This window comes from Pholis gunnellus, assembly GCF_910591455.1.
Source record: "Pholis gunnellus genome assembly, chromosome: 1".
NCBI classification, from domain to species: domain Eukaryota; kingdom Metazoa; phylum Chordata; class Actinopteri; order Perciformes; family Pholidae; genus Pholis; species Pholis gunnellus.
The window spans coordinates 2,018,363-2,036,161 of NC_136528.1; the positions used below are offsets into that span (position 1 = coordinate 2,018,363).

Sequence of the window (17,799 nt, forward strand, 5' to 3'; positions counted from 1 at the left end):
CCCCCCCCATTAATTAAAATGTGATCTCAATGTCTCAGCACAAGATTAATGTTGATTAATATTCTGTGTTATCCCTAAAAAAAAAGCATATGATTGAATGCCAAATACCAGATTTCATTAAACTGGACAGTTGGGATATCAGAGAATGTAGATATCAATGTTAAACAAATGCAACAGTTGGAAATTTGAACTTTAATTAGGTCATGTTAATGGTCATAAATGGCAGCCAATCAGAAAGCCACGTTAGTGATGTAGGTTTCATTTTAACAATGGGGGGTTTGGGTGGGACACATATGAAGCAGAGTTCTCCCCAGGGAGCGTCAAACAATTCACTTCCTGCATTCTGGTGAATTTGAATGCGTCAATTCATGGTACAAACATCTTTATTTATGTGAACACAGAATTGATGAAGTAGGTGACAATTCAAAATGTAAAAATATAATATAATATAATAGTAAGACTCTCATTTATTCTGTTTTGCTTTGGAGTACAATCAACTTTTCTCATTTAATGTCGAGGAATAAAGTTGTAATTTAATGAGAATAAAGCCATAATGTCTGCTGTGCATTACGTCATCGCTATGCTGCTATGGCAGTGCTCCCTTCACAGTCTTGACAAACGCATAACCCACTTGCGGATGAGACAAAGTTTAGAGAATGTTGTGCGCTGCTCTTCAGGCCAACATCTCGCCATCGTGTGACTTCTACAGGCAGATGTTAACTTTGCAACCTCCGATAAAGTGCAGCTCAAAGCTGCTTCCCCCCCAAGCTTCTCAGAAGCACACGCAGCATCGCGGAGCTGCAGTTCAGAGGAGTGCAGCGTTTTATCAGAAAGCAATTTGGAAACAAAAACTTCAGATGAGCAAGTCTAATGATAACATTGTGAAAATGTGCATTCAAATGACTCAACTGGCATTAAAAAACATACACACACACACACACAAAGCCCCCCCCCGAGAATGACTCAAGGCCCCCCTTTCAAATATATTGCTTCCAGCGCCCCTTAACGTTATGTGAACATCCACCGCCCCCCTGTTGAGAGACCCTAACTTAGAGTAACAAATCCATGAGGAAGAACTCTGCTGCTTTGAAAAGTGTGTCTTCTGTTGTTGCAACAATCATGAGGTAAACAGCAGAAATATGCTTTTCACATTACAAGTCTTACTGCAGCCATACCATCCAACATCATGTCACCATCTGAAGCCCACTGCTGGCTCTTCAATGGATTCATGATATATATATATATATATATAGTATATACAGTATATATATATATATATATATATATATATATATACTGTGTATGCGAGGTAACATCAGGAAGAAAGTGTGTCTACAACAAATCTAAGCAGCAGTAAGAAAACAGCTTAGATGTTGTTTTCCTTATGTAGCAGTTGCTTCAAAAAGTCCACCAGGGATTTAATCAACACCCCCATTTCTGCAGGTTTAGCGCCACATTCTTCTGTACTGAACAGCCTATCTATTTAAGAAAGGAAAGATTATTAGTGTAAAATTGATAGTGTTAATAGGATTTTATTTGCCACGTCCCACACAAGTCCCAAATCCCACACAAGCAGCTCCGTGGCCTCGATAAACAGCAGGAAAAGACATAACGGAGTTCTGAGAAGACACGGCTGATCAGATGCACAGTGTATGCCAAGGAGAGACCCAAAATGTGCGATCTGACATTGCCTCCAAGCGGGATCTCACGAGCCGCTCAGCTTCATCGAAGCTGCACGGAAGGGAGGCAAAGAGGGAGGGGGATGTGGAAGCGAGAGACGGATGGAAACCCAGGCTTGCACATGCTATGAGATGGAAGAATGGCTTTGGAAACATTTTAGGTGTGCTTGGTTTAGTCTGCCTGGCATGCATAAAAATCCACTTCAGGGAACATGTGGAAGAAGAACCCAAGCTAGACCACACATACATATTCTGTCTTGTGTATTCTGCATATTTTGTCTTGCCACCAGCTCTCTGCATGGGGGGGGGGGGACTATTTGTGACGTCACTTCCCTCTGAACTGAATTGAAACGTCTTCGAACTGGATAAAAATGCGTGTTTCTTCTCAATAATATCGCTATTGTGTCGCTGGCTGACTTGTGTGTATTTGTGTGTTTGCGCCAACACCAGAGGCCCCAGAGTATTCCTTTGATGGCCACAGTCACGTGCATTACCAGCTGGCGTCCCCGCTGCCGGCCCGAAGGACGTGGGTTCAGGTCCTGGTTCGAACCCGCAAACACAGCAGCACCGTCCTGAATCTCATCTCGAAGGAGCTGAGTGAATACATACGACTAGAGGTAAGGCTGCTACCTGCGTGTGTGTGTGTGTGTGTGTGTGAGTGTGTGCGGGGAATGTGGAATTGGTGTATTTTGGTTAGTCTGCGAAAACACATTGAGCCTGTTTTTGTACGGTTTTGAATATAGTAGATATGTGTCCTTTTCCTTCCATCCTGCAAAGTAACAGCAGTCATTTTCTTCAATCATAAACTGCGCTTACAATAGGCAGCGTTTCTATTGCTGTCATGTAACCTATCGAGCAGCCGGGTTGTAAACAGGTTGTTAACGGGGGGAAAAGCAATTTAACACAACATCGAAAACAAGCTGCAGATATTTTTCCCAAATGTTCCTTGTTAAGTCATGAAAGCTGAATGCTTTATGATATTATAGTGCATTGGGTGCATGTCCCATTAAAGGAATAGTTCAACATTTATCTGGAGAACACCTATTTTCTTTATTTCTGAGGGAGAGATAAAAAGATTGTTATAAATCTGTCATGTCTGTCATTACCATGATACTGCAGCTACAGCTACATTTATTTTCTTTGTTTCTGTCTGTCCCTCTACATCAGTCAACAAGCAAGCTAGGCTAACTAGCTTCCACTCAGGAAGTGGGAGTTACATCACCTAGCTTGCTACTGTTAGCACTGGTTTTCACTACTTTTCATTGACGTTGCGATCGGCTCCTGCACACTCACAGTATACACAAAGAATGACTTTCGGCTGCTGCTATCGCTATGAATTTGCGCATCACTTACAACCGCTGTCTGCTCTGTCTCAAGGTTGGACTCATAAAAGATATTGCACTAATGATATTACAGCGTAGACATGCCCATACATTTTTTGCAGCTGAGTGCAATGATCCATTTGGCAAAGTATACATTCTGCCTTTCCATCAAGAACACACGAGGCAGAACAACATCAGAGAAAAAGGAAATTCAAACATGACAGAGAAATGGTATTTAGGACCGTCTGTCAAATGCACACCTTCAGACTTTAAAAGGAGACGACTTGACGGTTTCTTTTTGTCTTATTTGTCCAGGTTTAGCCGCACAAAGTTTTAGTGAATTTGCCTATCAGTCAAAGAAGGAGTGTAGCTAGCGTTGGCTGTCTCTCAGTTGTGGAAACTGTCGTTTGACGTTTCTGATGTGCACTGGTTAAACAAACACGTGCTAATTGGTCGGCTTTAATGAGTCCCCCCCCCGATCCGTCTGTGTGTGTGTGTGTGTGTGTGTGTAATGTCCTCCAGCTCCGTGTCCACAGCGTCTCAATGCTGCGCTCCAGTGTCTTACACATCGGTCTATTTTCCGATGAGCTGCTTGATTTTTCAAAGCACAGAATGTACTTGTGAATGTACATCAATACGTTTGTGTATTGGCGTTTGACTGAGTGAGTCGTAGCACAATCATCCTGATCCAGCTTCGTTCTTAAGCTCATGTTCTTGTGACACTTGCGGAAACAAAGCCCATTGTTGTATTTTCCAGAACATTGAACCATTCCTTTAACTACGTGAATTCTGTTGTATTGCCTTACATTTTACATTCAGTAACTGTGCCATGCATACCATGCATATTCTCTCAGCTTGGAATGATGTCAGATTTTTACCGCCTTCAACTGATTTGGTGTCAGAACCTTTTGACATGTGTTGATTGTTGAATTGCATTTTTTGGTGATTGGATGGTCTGCGCTTCTGTTCTGGAAACTGCTCAAATACCCTCTCATTGTCAATATACTGTACCTAGAACCAAACATGGTCTGAATGTTGTACAGTTCATTTTATACAGTGATAGCGGTTCAATAAGTGGTTTCACTACAGTGGCTTCTCTCAGCTTTCTAGCCATATCCGATGTATGCAGGAGAAAATAGCACCTTATTTTATCTATACTGCATCCAAAACAACATGATATTTGCCAAAAACTGCACGGGATTAGCATAAAATAGGCACGTCTGTAAAGGGGAGGCCCACATAACCCACTCATTCATTCACATACCTTGAGGTGAGAGGTCACGCCCCTTTTTCTCTCGCCAAAATGTATCCCCCTTACATTTGGAGCGTTGTTATTCCCAACGAGCTAACAGGACACAGTTGGTGCCAATGGATAGTTGTCTAGTTTCACATGACACCATGTGAGCCTGCTTCCCCTTGTGAAATACAGCGGTGTCAGCCGAGGATGGCGGGGTCCGAGGGGAGCGTAAGAGAGTTAATACAATGTGTCGTCTTAATTTATAGTCAAAGAAAATCGAGCTTCTTATACAGTCTGCAGTGCGAATGATTTAGATTGACGTTGAAGACACACTGCTTGGACTGAATACTGAATATAACTATTTTATTTGTCTAGAGGGCTTCATTTCCTCCCTCTGTTATTTTCCTCCGGTTGCTCCGCTCACACTTGAAATGCTCTCTCGTATTTCTTTATTCGCCGGCCTCCCTTTGTTTCTTTCCCCCACCTTCATCCTTTCCACCCCAGACTTACTCTCTGCCATCGTACGATAACTTCCCAGTCCTTTCCGCTCACCCTCACGCTGCAGACCGCACGTATTGATCAAGCATTTCTGTCTGAAATGATGATGATTATCCGTACCACAGCTGCTGTTACAGTAAAACCTCTCCTCTGATCCCCGCCTGTCATCCATCTGTCTCTCCTTCCTACATTTCTTCTGAAGTGTCACACTGTTCCCTCAGCACAGCCACATGGGGGGAGTGGGTTCACCTCATTCATCCGCCATAAACTGTGCATTTATTCCCCGGGTGCAGACAGCATGAAAATATGTGTAATCTTATGAAATAGCCCCCCCCCCCCCAGTGAACCATTGCAAACCCTGCAATGGTTCCTTGCAGAAATCGAACCATATTGCCTTCAAGGATGATGTTTTTCACTGTAATAGTTGTGTTTGCTTTTAATCAGAGCGAGGAATTAGTATGCGTTACTCTTGGCTGGCTGCAGACTCACAATGTGAGGAGCGCTTTGTTTCTGCTGTTTGTGTGTGACTTGCATTCCAACAACATGGTTAGTTAAAGATATTGCATTTCTTACTTCCTCCCCTTGGATTACTGATTGCAGCATTTTGTGTGAGTTCCAACATTCTGCCGTTACCCTCCCCACGAGGATGAAAGCTTCCCGCTTGATTGGATGTATTAGACCAGGGGTTGGCAACCGTTATATCCAAAGAGCCATTTTGCCCTATTTTCCACTAAATAAAATGTGTCTGGAGCCGCAAAAGCTATTTGATATCACAGCTTATAAAGTTTTGTATATAGTTATATTATACAAAAACTATAGTTTGTTGTATTTATGAAATTATAGAACAAGAATGAAGACAATTCTTGACATTTTATTGCTATTTTACCTGTTATAACAATATCAAACTCTTATGAAGAGCAGAAAAAAACCTTTCGCTCATCTCCAGCGTGATTTCAGCAAATGCTGTGTGTTTGTTCTGGAAGCGTCTTTCAACATTACATTTTTTGTTGTTTGCTCATTTCTCGCCACATATCAAGCATTCAGGTAAGGCAGCATCGTTGCCGGTGAAAGCAAATGAATATGAACACGCAGAATTAAACTCTATTTTCTTCCGCGACTTTTCATTTTTTGGATTTATCCATCGATAGTTTACCGAGGGCGGGGGTCTGCAAACATGATGAGCCACCTGCAGGGAGAGGCGCCGGACAGCGACGTAATAGGATGTGACGCACATTTGAGTTGACAAAATATTAAAATGTTTTTTTTTATTTTCAGTGACACATTATCGCCTCAAACTCCAAGATAAGAGGTGTTCCATTTGAAGCATTATCCACTGTGCAAAAAAATGTTATGGCCTCTGAATAATGAGGAAACGGAAACGTTTGAAGACTCTGGGGTTACCTCTTCGTGTGGACGCTCGTAAACGCACACGTTTAGAAACGATGACCCGTGTTCGCTCCTCTACCTCTGCTGACACACATTCCTTAAGGCTCCGTCGTTATAACCATCTGATACTAGCCCAGAGTTCAGCATATTCATCGCGCAAACTATACCTTGGAGTGTTACAATAGCCAGTATCACTTTATTCCATGTGTCCATCCAGGCAAATTGGTGGATCCAAATGTTAAGTGGATGGGTATTTCTCCAAGTAGGCCACTGACTGGTCGATACGTGCGCTGCATTGAGTGGGCCGGTCTGACAGTAACTCCCGGGCCACTTTTTCCCTGAGTCCGCCTCTGTATGTACGTATGCATACAATAATGTAGCTACCTAAACATGTATTCTTTTTGCACTTTGTCCAACATCCCTTCTATCCTGGTTATTAAATGGTGACTCTATTTGGCCCTCAACGTAGTCCCAACTTCTAGTTTAGTCTCTCTCTGGGATGGAGTTTGACTCCATGGCATAGATGCTGTATTATGATAAAATGTGTCATTTTGTAACGTTTTGGTTGTTGGTGTGCCGCGGGATCTTTTTAATGTAAAAAGTGTGCCGCGGCTCAGAAAAGGTTGAGAAACACTGCTCTAGGTACTGCTATTGGGTAAATATACAAACACATCACCTTAACCCTGTAATGTTTCAGTTGGAATATTGATGGAGTATTATAGGCCTACTAAAGAAGATGCAATGACCACGTACAATAATACAACAATAAAGTCACAACTGACTCAGTCCAACATTAAGGAAACAATAAATGAATAAATAGGAATAAGCAGCAAGAGATCACTGTCTTTTTTTATTTTAAGCACTAAATATGAGTCCTAATCACAGTGCAGGCCAGGTTTGCCATAACCAAATAATAAATAATAAATTGTATACACTTTTCAAACTTCCACATTCAAATGATTTCCCAGGGTGGGCTATATCACCGATTGTCACGACCGTTTTGTAAAGTTGTGAAGCAATCAGTCTGATTGCTGTAAACACATTTATACTGGGGTGACACTCGTGCTTAATGCTGCGTGATGGATGCACTGGCACTGCTAGAGGACTACGTGAATGGAAGAATTAGGAAGGGAACAAGTGTTCAGGGACCACCTCACGCACAAGCACATCGATCTCTGTGTCAGAAAAATTCTTTCTCTTGGTCTTCCTCTCCGTCGTTGCCGTGATTCACCGTAAACAACCAGTGATCAGCAGGCTCATTCGTATGCATAAAGCTTCATGAGGTGCTTTGTATTGAGCGTGTACGGTTGAATGTGGGGGAGCATGAGGCTGATCGAACTGCCCACATTTCCGAGTGGATTTGTGATTTTTTTAAAATAGAAATCAAGCAGTGGCATAAGGTTTTATGAATCTGAATAATTGTTTTGCGTACGTACATTTCCTCATTTGTAAGTACGCAAAAATCTCGTGTGGATTCACGACACAGTTCTACAAACGAGGCCCCAGAACTCAATCCGACTGATCACCGACTGGAGAGCTTGGACAGACGATTTAGACCGTCACCGAAATGAGGGAAATTTCTTTTGGAAGAACGATGTTCATCCCTCCAGTAGAGTTCAAGACTCTCCAAGAGGAGGCTGAAAACCTTTCTAAGACATGTTTGATTTGTCACTTCTGCGCTCTTACAACAGGCACAAAGCAAACACGTCTGCTGTTGCAGTAGCATCCTGTAGTCGGTCCAGGCTTCTCTCACAAACATTTTCCGTTTAATACAATAAATAAATCCACTACTGTCTATATTACTCATTAATAATATTAGTATGAGAAAACCTTACATTGTACTATCCACTACTGATAAGAAACATGTCTGTGCAGAGTGGTTCATCAGTTCAGACACCTTTCAGTGTCAACAAATCATCGGCACCTGAAAACATTTTGTGTTTTCATACATGTTACTCATGCTAAGTGTGAAATCCAGTGCCCATTTCAAGCTGCTGTTCCAACCATTCAAATATTCATTTCAGCGCGCCGCTATGCGCTCCGTCCCTCACCGATGTGGACGACAAGAGCAGCGTTAACAATTAGCTGAATAACATAGAACCACCGGTACTTATTTTCCTCATTCAACCACAAGCCTGGTGTTCTGTGAGCTTCACAGGCCAAAGTTTAAAACTGCTCTTGGTGTAAATAGTGACACTACCGCTGTATTTTCTATTATGTGCGCCCATGACTTTCTGGTGTCAGATTACAACTCTCACTTTGTGCACAAACGTGCCTGCACTTGGAAAATGTCCAAGAAATGAAGGGAATCTCTGAACTGACCTTTAAAGAGGATAACCATGTTGCAAGAAGGTGGGCGAAAATGAATAATTCAGCTACTCTTAACATGAATAAATGTATACATCTCCTGGAATGCACAGACTGACTGACCGTATTGGTGGAGGTTTTTCTTTCAGATCAAAATGTAAGAAGAGGCAATGAGAGGTCCTGTGAAGTAGAGTAAGGTGCAGTTTAATGGTGTGCTGTTGGTGAAGTGCTTTGACAAGTCTGAGATATCATTATTGCTTCTCGGTTCAGTAAAGCTGCACTCTTTCTTTTATTATTTCAGCTTTGTTGGCCTCTTCTTGTGTACTCTTTTCTCCACAACTGCCTCTCTCCTCAATCACTTCCTTCGGCTCACTTGTGTTCTTCCTACAGTATTTCTCCGGGTTGCTGGCATATGGCTGTCTTGCTTTGATACATTTCCAGCTACTTTCATTATGAAGACATTACACTTGGCATTAGGGGGACAAAATGCAATTTTGTGAGTCAGAATTAATGGATAATACACGAACGTGAGAAAAAAAAAGATTCTGCTCATTCTTTTTCTAAGTCTGATCTAAATAGTTTAATCATCTGTGACTTCTGAAACAGGTACAAATAAAGTGAATTTCTTTTTCAAAACACATTATGTAGTAATGCAATTGATCATGAGGTTAAAACACACTAAAATATATTCAAAAAAATGTCTTCTGGTATTAAAGATGTTTGCCTGTAAACTGTAAATCAGCTAACAAATGAATTATTGTTTATTAACTCCAATATCTCCTCCATGGATCTCATCTTAACCACATGACCAACATGTCAGATTACACCAGTACCATTATTATTAGATCCTGTATTAAGCATTAGATAATATTATCTAAAAAGTTATTATTAAACACTATACAGAGGATAATATTCAGGGTTCAACAGATTATTAGATCATTATTGTTGCCTCCACAGGAGGAGGTGGTTGAAGTCAGTGCACTGTAAATATTCACTGGATTTTATAAGTTGAACAAAATTAATATCTTACTTGTTTACCTGAGAAATATGAATATACACAAAGATGATTCAGAGCCGTAGGCTACACCTGAGATACCACATGTGCACCACGAGAACTGCTGTTTGTTATCTTCTGTTTTATCCTGCAGGTTTCTGACACTGGTGTGAATTGTTGATTGTAAAAACATGAAGGACGTTTCAGAAAGCCCCCGGTAGAGCGCAAACAATAGGCCTCGGGTTCAAGAGGTTAAGATATTGTAAAGGGTGCATGTCATACACATGGACACTAAATAGCTTTGGGAATCCTTTGATTTTGGTACCAACAGCCTTTTTCTCTTTTGAATTCAAAATCAAGCAATGAAAAGAGCTCAGAGGGACAACGATCAATGGCCACCTGCTTAAAGTAAAAGTCAAGAACAACCAGAAGTTTCTACACAGCCTCTGTTGCACGTTATCAACAGTTCGGTAGTTTGCTTCTTGAAATCCACAGTAACAACCCACGGCTACAGCTAGTGAAATGCATTGATTAAAATAAGTCATTAAAATCACGCTGGGCTAGAAGTCACTTTGCTATTTTACTGCTTCATTAGCTTCTCACTGTTTGGCTCATTTATTTTTACAAGGCAGATTACCTTGACTTGGGAATGACGAACGGATACCTTTGAAGAATGACATGCAGGACAAAACTAGCCGGTGCTCAGCGCGTCAACTGAACATTAAATAAAATATGAATTCAATTCACAAAATATCCAGAATAAAGTTTCCTGTTCAAAATTAAATAAATAATGATGTACTTGGGGTGGAATAGATTTTTTTTAATTCCCCTCTATATTTGGCACCATATCGTATATTCTCTCCAGGAAAATTGGAAAATATTGATAAATTATGGGAAACTTTGCTTTAACAAACACGTGGTTTCGCTTCAGATCGACACAAAACTGGAGCTCAAGACAGAGCATTTAACATAAATTACGCTCATCTGCCTCTGGGCTGATAAGAATTTAAAGTGATGTAATTTGCCCAGCAGCGTACGGTGTGTACGTTTTAATGATCAAATCAATATCTAGTCTCTAAAGCAGAGAGTCAAATCTGGTGGGGAAAGTAACACTCGTATGAATATGTTGCTAGAAATGAATGCATGAGCCAGTCACGTATGCACATAATCTGTATGTGCACGCCATTACTTAATCATGAGAAGCAGGTAGATTAACACATCATCTGCACATGTCCGCCAGGCTGCAGCGCGGGGGAAGCGTCCCGGGGAGCGTTACCGTCCCCGCGGTGGGACTGTTTACTCAAAAAAATGCAGTCGCACACCTCCACACACGCCGAGTGTGTGTGACGCTCCTGCATAGACTCCGCACCCTTTGAACCTGTTTGCACCCAGGGAACGGAGCCGCGGCCAAATTGCTCCGGCTCAGCTTTAATTGAGGGTAAAAATCAGGTGGCTGTGAGTGCGTCTGGTTAGAAAGCACAGCCCCAGCGGATTCTAGATAGAATTAATACTTCATCACAGAGCCGTGCAATGAGCTAAACAGCCTCGGAGCCGTCAGCACTTCATCCCAGCTGCTTTACGGGGAGAGGAAGCGACTGAGGGGACACGTGGATGGGTGAATGGAAAGATAGGTGGAGGAGAGGGGGGCTTGATGTGGCAGAGAGTAATGGAAGAGACAAAGACACTGGGAGAGGGGGACAGAGAGAGCAGACAAGTGATGGTCGGTTTGTCTTCTTTTTTTTTGACGACGGTCTTCCTCCAAAGAAACTTCTCCTTCCTCTTCACATCTCTCTCCCTTTCTCTCTCTCTCTCTCTGCCCTCCTCTTTTCAGTCCCCTGTTTATGTGGCAGAGGAAGATGGAGGGGAGAAAATGATGCTCAGTGGGACACATCGAAGAAACAGTTTGAAATTGAAATGAGGACGACCCACCCGCCACACTGTCCCTCTTAAAAAACCTCTCTCTCTCTCTCTCTCTCTCTCTCTCTCTCTCTCTCTCTCGCTCACTCTCACAGATAGACAGCCTCCTGGATTTGTTCTAAATGAATATTACTCTGTGATGGACATGTGATTATTAGCATCACAGACGGGCCAAAACGGAACCGTTTTCATCTCAGGCTCTGAGAGCGGAGGGAAACAGCTGGTTCTGTAAACATGTTTTTTTTTCCTCTCATCAATTCCTCACAAACCACTTTTCCTCAACATGATGCCCTCCCAGAGCTGGGCTCTGTGTGTGTGTGTGTGTGTGTGTGTGTGTGTGTGTGTGTCTCCTGACAGCACCGACAGCAGGGCATGTTTGCACAAATCAACAAATTGTTAGTTAAAATGTCAGTTTAACCAGAGCAGTGCCTCATTTAAAATTCATTTTAGGCCAATGGCAACAGCACGAATGACAACTAGCTGTTCCCCGAGTGCCTTGTGATTTTATTAACCGATAAAACTTTGGCTGAGGGAGCGAGATGCCCTTCTGTTGATTGATTTGTTGATGAAAACACGTATTTATATTTGTTCTATAAGGATTACTTGAGATTACATCATCATCATCATCGAGTGGTGGAAATGTCAGTTTGCTATACGTGTGGGGCTTTTTCATTGTCCCTGTTTGCTCACCTCCTGGGAGTTGGTCGGGTTTTACTGGCCAACCGGTCAAATTGGCCTATTGATCCAGTCTTTTACTAACCAAGTAAAATCGTTTCTCCCTCTTGATCCCCACTAGCTTTAAAACCCGAGACTTGGACTCGAGTCGGTTCAATTTATTTCTCCCCGTTTACCCTCAGCGGTATCTTGCCGTGTGGATAGTTGTGATTTGATTTGCTGAGATCCGTTGCCACTGAGACTAACGCCACCGTCCCAAAAACAAAGAAACTGAATGTCATGAGCGCCACTCAAAGCGCTGAACAAAATAATACATTTAGAACATTGGCGTGTTTCTTTCTGCTCAAATATAGACAGATGGCAGTTGTAGTTTGGAAGAAAAAAAATGTTTCGAGGTCTTTGTTCAGTTTTAGGATTACTGCAGACAGTTTTTGTTCTTTGCAAAACATCGGAGATTATCAGCGGTGCCTTTGATCTGTATTGTGCCAAGATTCATGATGTTTGTTCTCCTCTGCTACAGTGATTTATGACAGTGCACAAGTATAGTTCAAGCACCACGCTCTGTGACCCACTTTGTCTCGGTGTTGCTGTGTGGCTGTGCTAGGCCATGCAGGTAATAGCAAACAGCACAGTAGCAGCATGCTTAGCCAAAGGTGGCCAGACTAACAGGTGTCATTTTGTTAACTGGCGAGCCTTCGTTCACTACGCTAATGTGACTTTACTTTAGCAATTTGCAGATATCACATTGAGATGAGTGATTGCCCTGAAGTTGAGCATTGATTCTCTCGCTGGGTGACGGACAGACTAATGCATGAGAGAGCCGGCCGTGGACCAGAAGGAGAGAACACCTGTTTCAGTGCTTTCATTGGTAGTCTGTCAGTTTCAGAATTGAGTTTTAAACTATTTTACTTGTTTTTAAAGCACTTAATGGTCCAAAACCAGCATCCATGTCTCACGTGCTTACATTCTCTGAACCTCGGGTCCCCATGGCACAAATCTTAGTTGTTCGAAAGTGCGTGACTAAAAGCTTTGTTGGCTTTTGACTATTATGCTCTGAGTCGCTGGAACAGTCTGATGATGTGAGAGCTGCTGGTCCTACCTATTCCCTTACTGTATTGTATTAAAGCTATTTTAGTGTTAATTTATTAATCTGTTGTTTTTTTCACACTGTTTTACTACTACTACTACCTCTACTGTTGTTATAGCTTTTAAATCTATTTAATTACATTTTCCACCTCGCATGCTTGTTAAAGTGTTGAACTGTTTTTGTCTTTTATGTTGTTTTCAAGGTTCGACTTGTTCCGTCTTATTTTCTGTGAAACCCTTTGAACAGAAACTCTGTTAGCAACGAGGCCCGTTGCCACGTTGAGACTGCAACAAAAAGGATATTAAGGCCGCTCACGTTTTGAAAGGACTAAGAATAAAGGAAAAAATAAAGAAATGTTTCTTAGTAGTTATGGGCTTTTGAGTTTGAGTTCTCTACACTTTCTAAATGTATCTTGGTTAATAGTAACTAAGGTTTCAAGTGTGCAAAACAGAATAAAGACTTTGATGGTGAATGATACGGTCTTAATACATATTAAAATGTACGGGAGAAGCCTGACGGAAAGCTTCCCAATGGAGCTGCCTCAACAAATGTCAGGTAACCAATTAGTGTGCGGTGTATTTTTATTCTCCAAGAATGAAATATTGATGAAAGGCCAGCTTCTTGGTGTTTGACTGGTGGTGCCTGCTGATGTCGAGCCCGTCCTCTACGTGTGAACGCAGTGCATTCAAACTCGACTCATTAAGCTAATGACGGTTCAAAGTTCATCGTGTAAATCAATCACATATTTGTTTGACCATCAACAATGAGCAATAGCCATTATGATTGAAATGTGGTTCACAAAAATATAACCTTGTTTGAAGCTGAGCTTGTGAACTAAACCTGCTCTTTTCCTATTGAAGGTCTTCCAGGGCCTCCTCTGCGTTTTCTACAACCTCGGGGACGGGGACTACAACCTGACCCTGCCTACCTATCGCCTCGACAACGGCGAATGGCACGAGGTCTTCCTCGATCGCCACGACAATGAGATGATGCTGCGACTGGACGGCGGCGGGGGTCAGCGGGAGGTCACGGGATCGCGGGGCCGAAGCCGAGAAATCGTCATTGACCCCACCGTGGTGATGCTGGGCAACACCTTCCCCTCTGGAATCAACAAGAGCTTCCAGGGTGGGTGACACACGACGGCATCCACGGCCGTTTATTTGCAAGCCTGTTCATTGGTATCAGAAAGGACCTTCCAGGCATCAGGTGTTAAGAACAGCAGATGAAGCGATGAAGGTTTCTGTGAGTTGGACACAGTGTAGGCTGAATCCCAAGCTCCTTGCTTGTTGTTAATGTCCCATAGCACATAGTACCAATACCAGCCATTATTACCCAGGTGCTGACATTTCTAACGAAACCTGTTCAGTCTGGACTTTCAGGGACCTGAGTCTAATGTACCAGATGTGGACAGCTGCATGCTGTTTCCTTCGGCTCTCCCTTCTTGAATTGCTTATCACTTGCAACCGCTATCTGCCACGTCTCAAGGTCCAGTTCACAAAAGATATTGCACCAAGGATATTACAGTGCAAACATGTCCATAACGTTTTGCAGCTGAGCACCATTTGACCTTTTTTTTTTTTTACGTCTGATTGCAATTATCCATGTGGCAAAGTATACATTTTGCGTTTACGCCAAGAACACATTAGGCAGAACAACGTCGGCGTGAAAAGAACCTTGTGCTTTGAGAATCACACGGTTTCTTTTTCTTGTATCTGTGTATCTGTCTTTCCTTTTCTGTGTTCAGAAAGTGTCTTCCAGCGGTGCTTTAAAAAAACGACAGAAAGATGGGAAAAAATACATTATAAGGCCATCACACCTTCTACAAGAACAGGAAACGGAGAAGAAGGTGACAAAGCGTGAAGGGCCAGTGGTTATTAAGAGTGCAAACATCAGATTTCTAGTTATTCAAACACCCATCTGGAGTCAGAGCCAGCTGACATGATTGAACGTGTAAATCCACAGGAAAGCCAAGATGAGAACCACACTGGTTCATGACACTAATGAAATGAATGGAAATGAACATCCATGCAGCACCTGCTGCGTAAAGGGGCCAAGTCGGCTTCTGGTTGCTGAGAAAAAAAAATGCTGGAAATACTGGAAATAAGACCACGGGAGAAAAAAACTAAAAAAAACATGCTTTCAACCTTGTTGTCTCTCAATAGAGAAATAGATAAGAAAAGAGGACCACACAAACAGAATAATACACCTCCATTGCTAGATGTGTTTTTGTGACTAGGATCAGTGGTGCAAACTAATCCAATAATCTTCATTTGTTCTCATCCTGGTTCTTTTACCAAGGATCTTTTTTTATGATTTTCTACAGAGCAACTCTGTTACATTTAGTTTTCAAAGTGAGGACAAGAGAGCCTTCCTTTCAAAGTCCCAGGCAGATGAATGCCAGGGCTGCATTGTTAAGAGGTAAACATGGTCTGTGGAGAAAGAGGTCACGACTCACAGCGGTACGAATGTTCCTTTCAGTGGAGCACCGACGGTTCAATGGTAAAATGGCAAAGTGACACTGAAGATTGTTTGCTGTACACCATCCAAACATCATCCTGGCTTTATTGTATATAACCTGTGTGTGTGTGTGTGTGTGTGTGTGTGTGTGGGGGGGGGGGGGGGGGGGGACACGTGGAAGACAGGGTGAAGTGAAAAGGGTGGTGTGTGTCATTCAGGGCCATGTGAGGCGGTTTAACAAGTATGCTCCCAGAAATAAGTCCTTTTATCTATTCATACGCATTCTTTTCAAGGGAGAACTGTGACACGTTACGTGTTAATGAATGATTGATATCACAGTTTCACGGCTAATTCACCCAAATGCATCTTCACTGTTAGCTGAGATGATGGACTGATGGGTGCATAAAGAGGCCAGAGAGCTCTGTGTGTGTGTGTGTGTGTGTGAAGTGTGTACTATATATGCAATAGTGTCCGTGTTTGTGAGAGATAGATGTTAGTATAACTTAATTATGAAGGATATGAAGGCTTTTATTAAAACGTATGCAGTATAAGTATTCCAGATATTCTTAACTTAAAAAAAACTTGTATTTCAACCGGGGGTTAAGCCGCCGACTTTGTGCTTAACGGACGACACGCTCTAACCCCTGAGCCACAGCCGCTCCGTGAATTACAGTTCAGAATCTTTTTAGACTCTTGTTTGTGACACTTGTAATATTGTAAATACATTCGAGCATAGCTAGCCATCTCCAGGTGTTAAACAATAATGTACTAAGTCATACAACGACACACAGAGGTGCGTTCTGATCCAATACTCCTTCCAGCAGGATGACTTCATTTGTCTGTGCCTCTTAAAAGACGTTCACCGTTAAACAATAGACGTGTTTAATCATGCCACGACGATATTAAGGTTGTGTTAGGATCAGGCACAAAAAGGACTCGGTTAGGGTTGAAATAAGTACTACATTATTGTGGTATGGGTAGAATAAGCACATTGAACCTTCATCGTTGTGGTTACAACAATCCAGATGTGGCTACGCTTCAAACAAAAACAATGTTGATCGTCATAAAAGGTCTGAAACAGGAAACAACCCGTGTTAAATTCTCTTACGTTGTTGACTCATCCATGTCCCTGATGCTGTCCTTCTTGGGAGGACAGCCTCTGTTTTAGGGTTTGGATCGACAGTAGCACATTTGTGTGTCATAGATTGAAACATGTTAACAGTTCTGCTAAAGCCTCCAGACAGTTTGTTGCCCAAACCCTATCAGAGACACAGAGAGAGGAGCGTGCAGCACACGCAGTATGAACCCTGAAAAGATTCAGACAGAAAAAAGACTTCCGGATAGAACTCAGAAAAGAAAAAGAAAGAAAAAGGCAAGACACTGTATGATAATAGAGAGAGATAAAGGTCACGACTACTGAGAGAAGCCGACTTAAAGTGAGAGAGAGACAGAGAGAGACAGCTGTGCCTCAGGCAGTAAAAGACAATGCATGTGTTTATTAAATGGACTTTAAAAGCATTTCCCTTCAAAAGACGTAGACGTGACGGATGGCGGCAGGGAAAACGTACGTGAATGAAAGCGTGTGTGCGTGTGCACCCTTGTCTGTGTGCGGTTGCATTTACTTTTGTGAACGTCTCTTTTCAAATATTGACAGAGGTGTAATGAGACGTTAGAGGTCCAGTGTGTAGGATTTACTTGGATCTATTCACGGGAGTGGAATATAATATTCCTAAGTGTGTTTTTATTCGTGTATAATCACCTAAATCTAAGAATCGTTGTGTTTTGGTTCCCCTAAAACGAGCCCTTAACCTTTTAATTCTGAGCGACGCCCAATTGGGTTTCAAGTGTTTTACGAAGAAGAGCGTCATATAAATCACTTTTTCGAAACGAATATAATGAATTTTACCTACTTAACGACGAGATTCTGAGAAACGATACAAAAAAAGTCATTTTACTCACTCAAAACACAATTATACACAAAGTATACAACCAAACCACAGAGCAAAAACTTGAAACGCATCGTACCTTGAGCTGGTTTTCTGGGCGACAAACTCTGTAAATCCGCTTAAATCTTTTTGCTACATATGCGCCGGTCCTTCTCTTTCGTTTGAGAGTAAAATAGAGATAATCAAGGCATTTAAGGCCACTGCATTCTACACTCATTTCCGCATTCTAAGACGTATCACATGTGCAAATCGACGAATCATAGGCTTCGAAAACTGCCAATACACACACAGGGA

At 42.1% G+C, this 17,799-nt stretch overlaps 1 protein-coding gene across 1 annotated transcript in view; it reads left to right on the forward strand.

The window, feature by feature from the left end:
• LOC306700998 (neural-cadherin) overlaps window positions 1-17,799 on the forward strand; it is a gene marked incomplete at both ends in the record, with an annotated part of 277,168 nt that overhangs the window by 230,953 nt on the left and 28,416 nt on the right. The window contains 2 exons of the mRNA XM_079166195.1: window positions 2,130-2,296; window positions 13,963-14,227. Of these exons, the coding sequence (XP_079022321.1) occupies window positions 2,130-2,296; window positions 13,963-14,227 (432 nt within the window). The remainder of the gene's footprint in view (window positions 1-2,129; window positions 2,297-13,962; window positions 14,228-17,799) is intronic.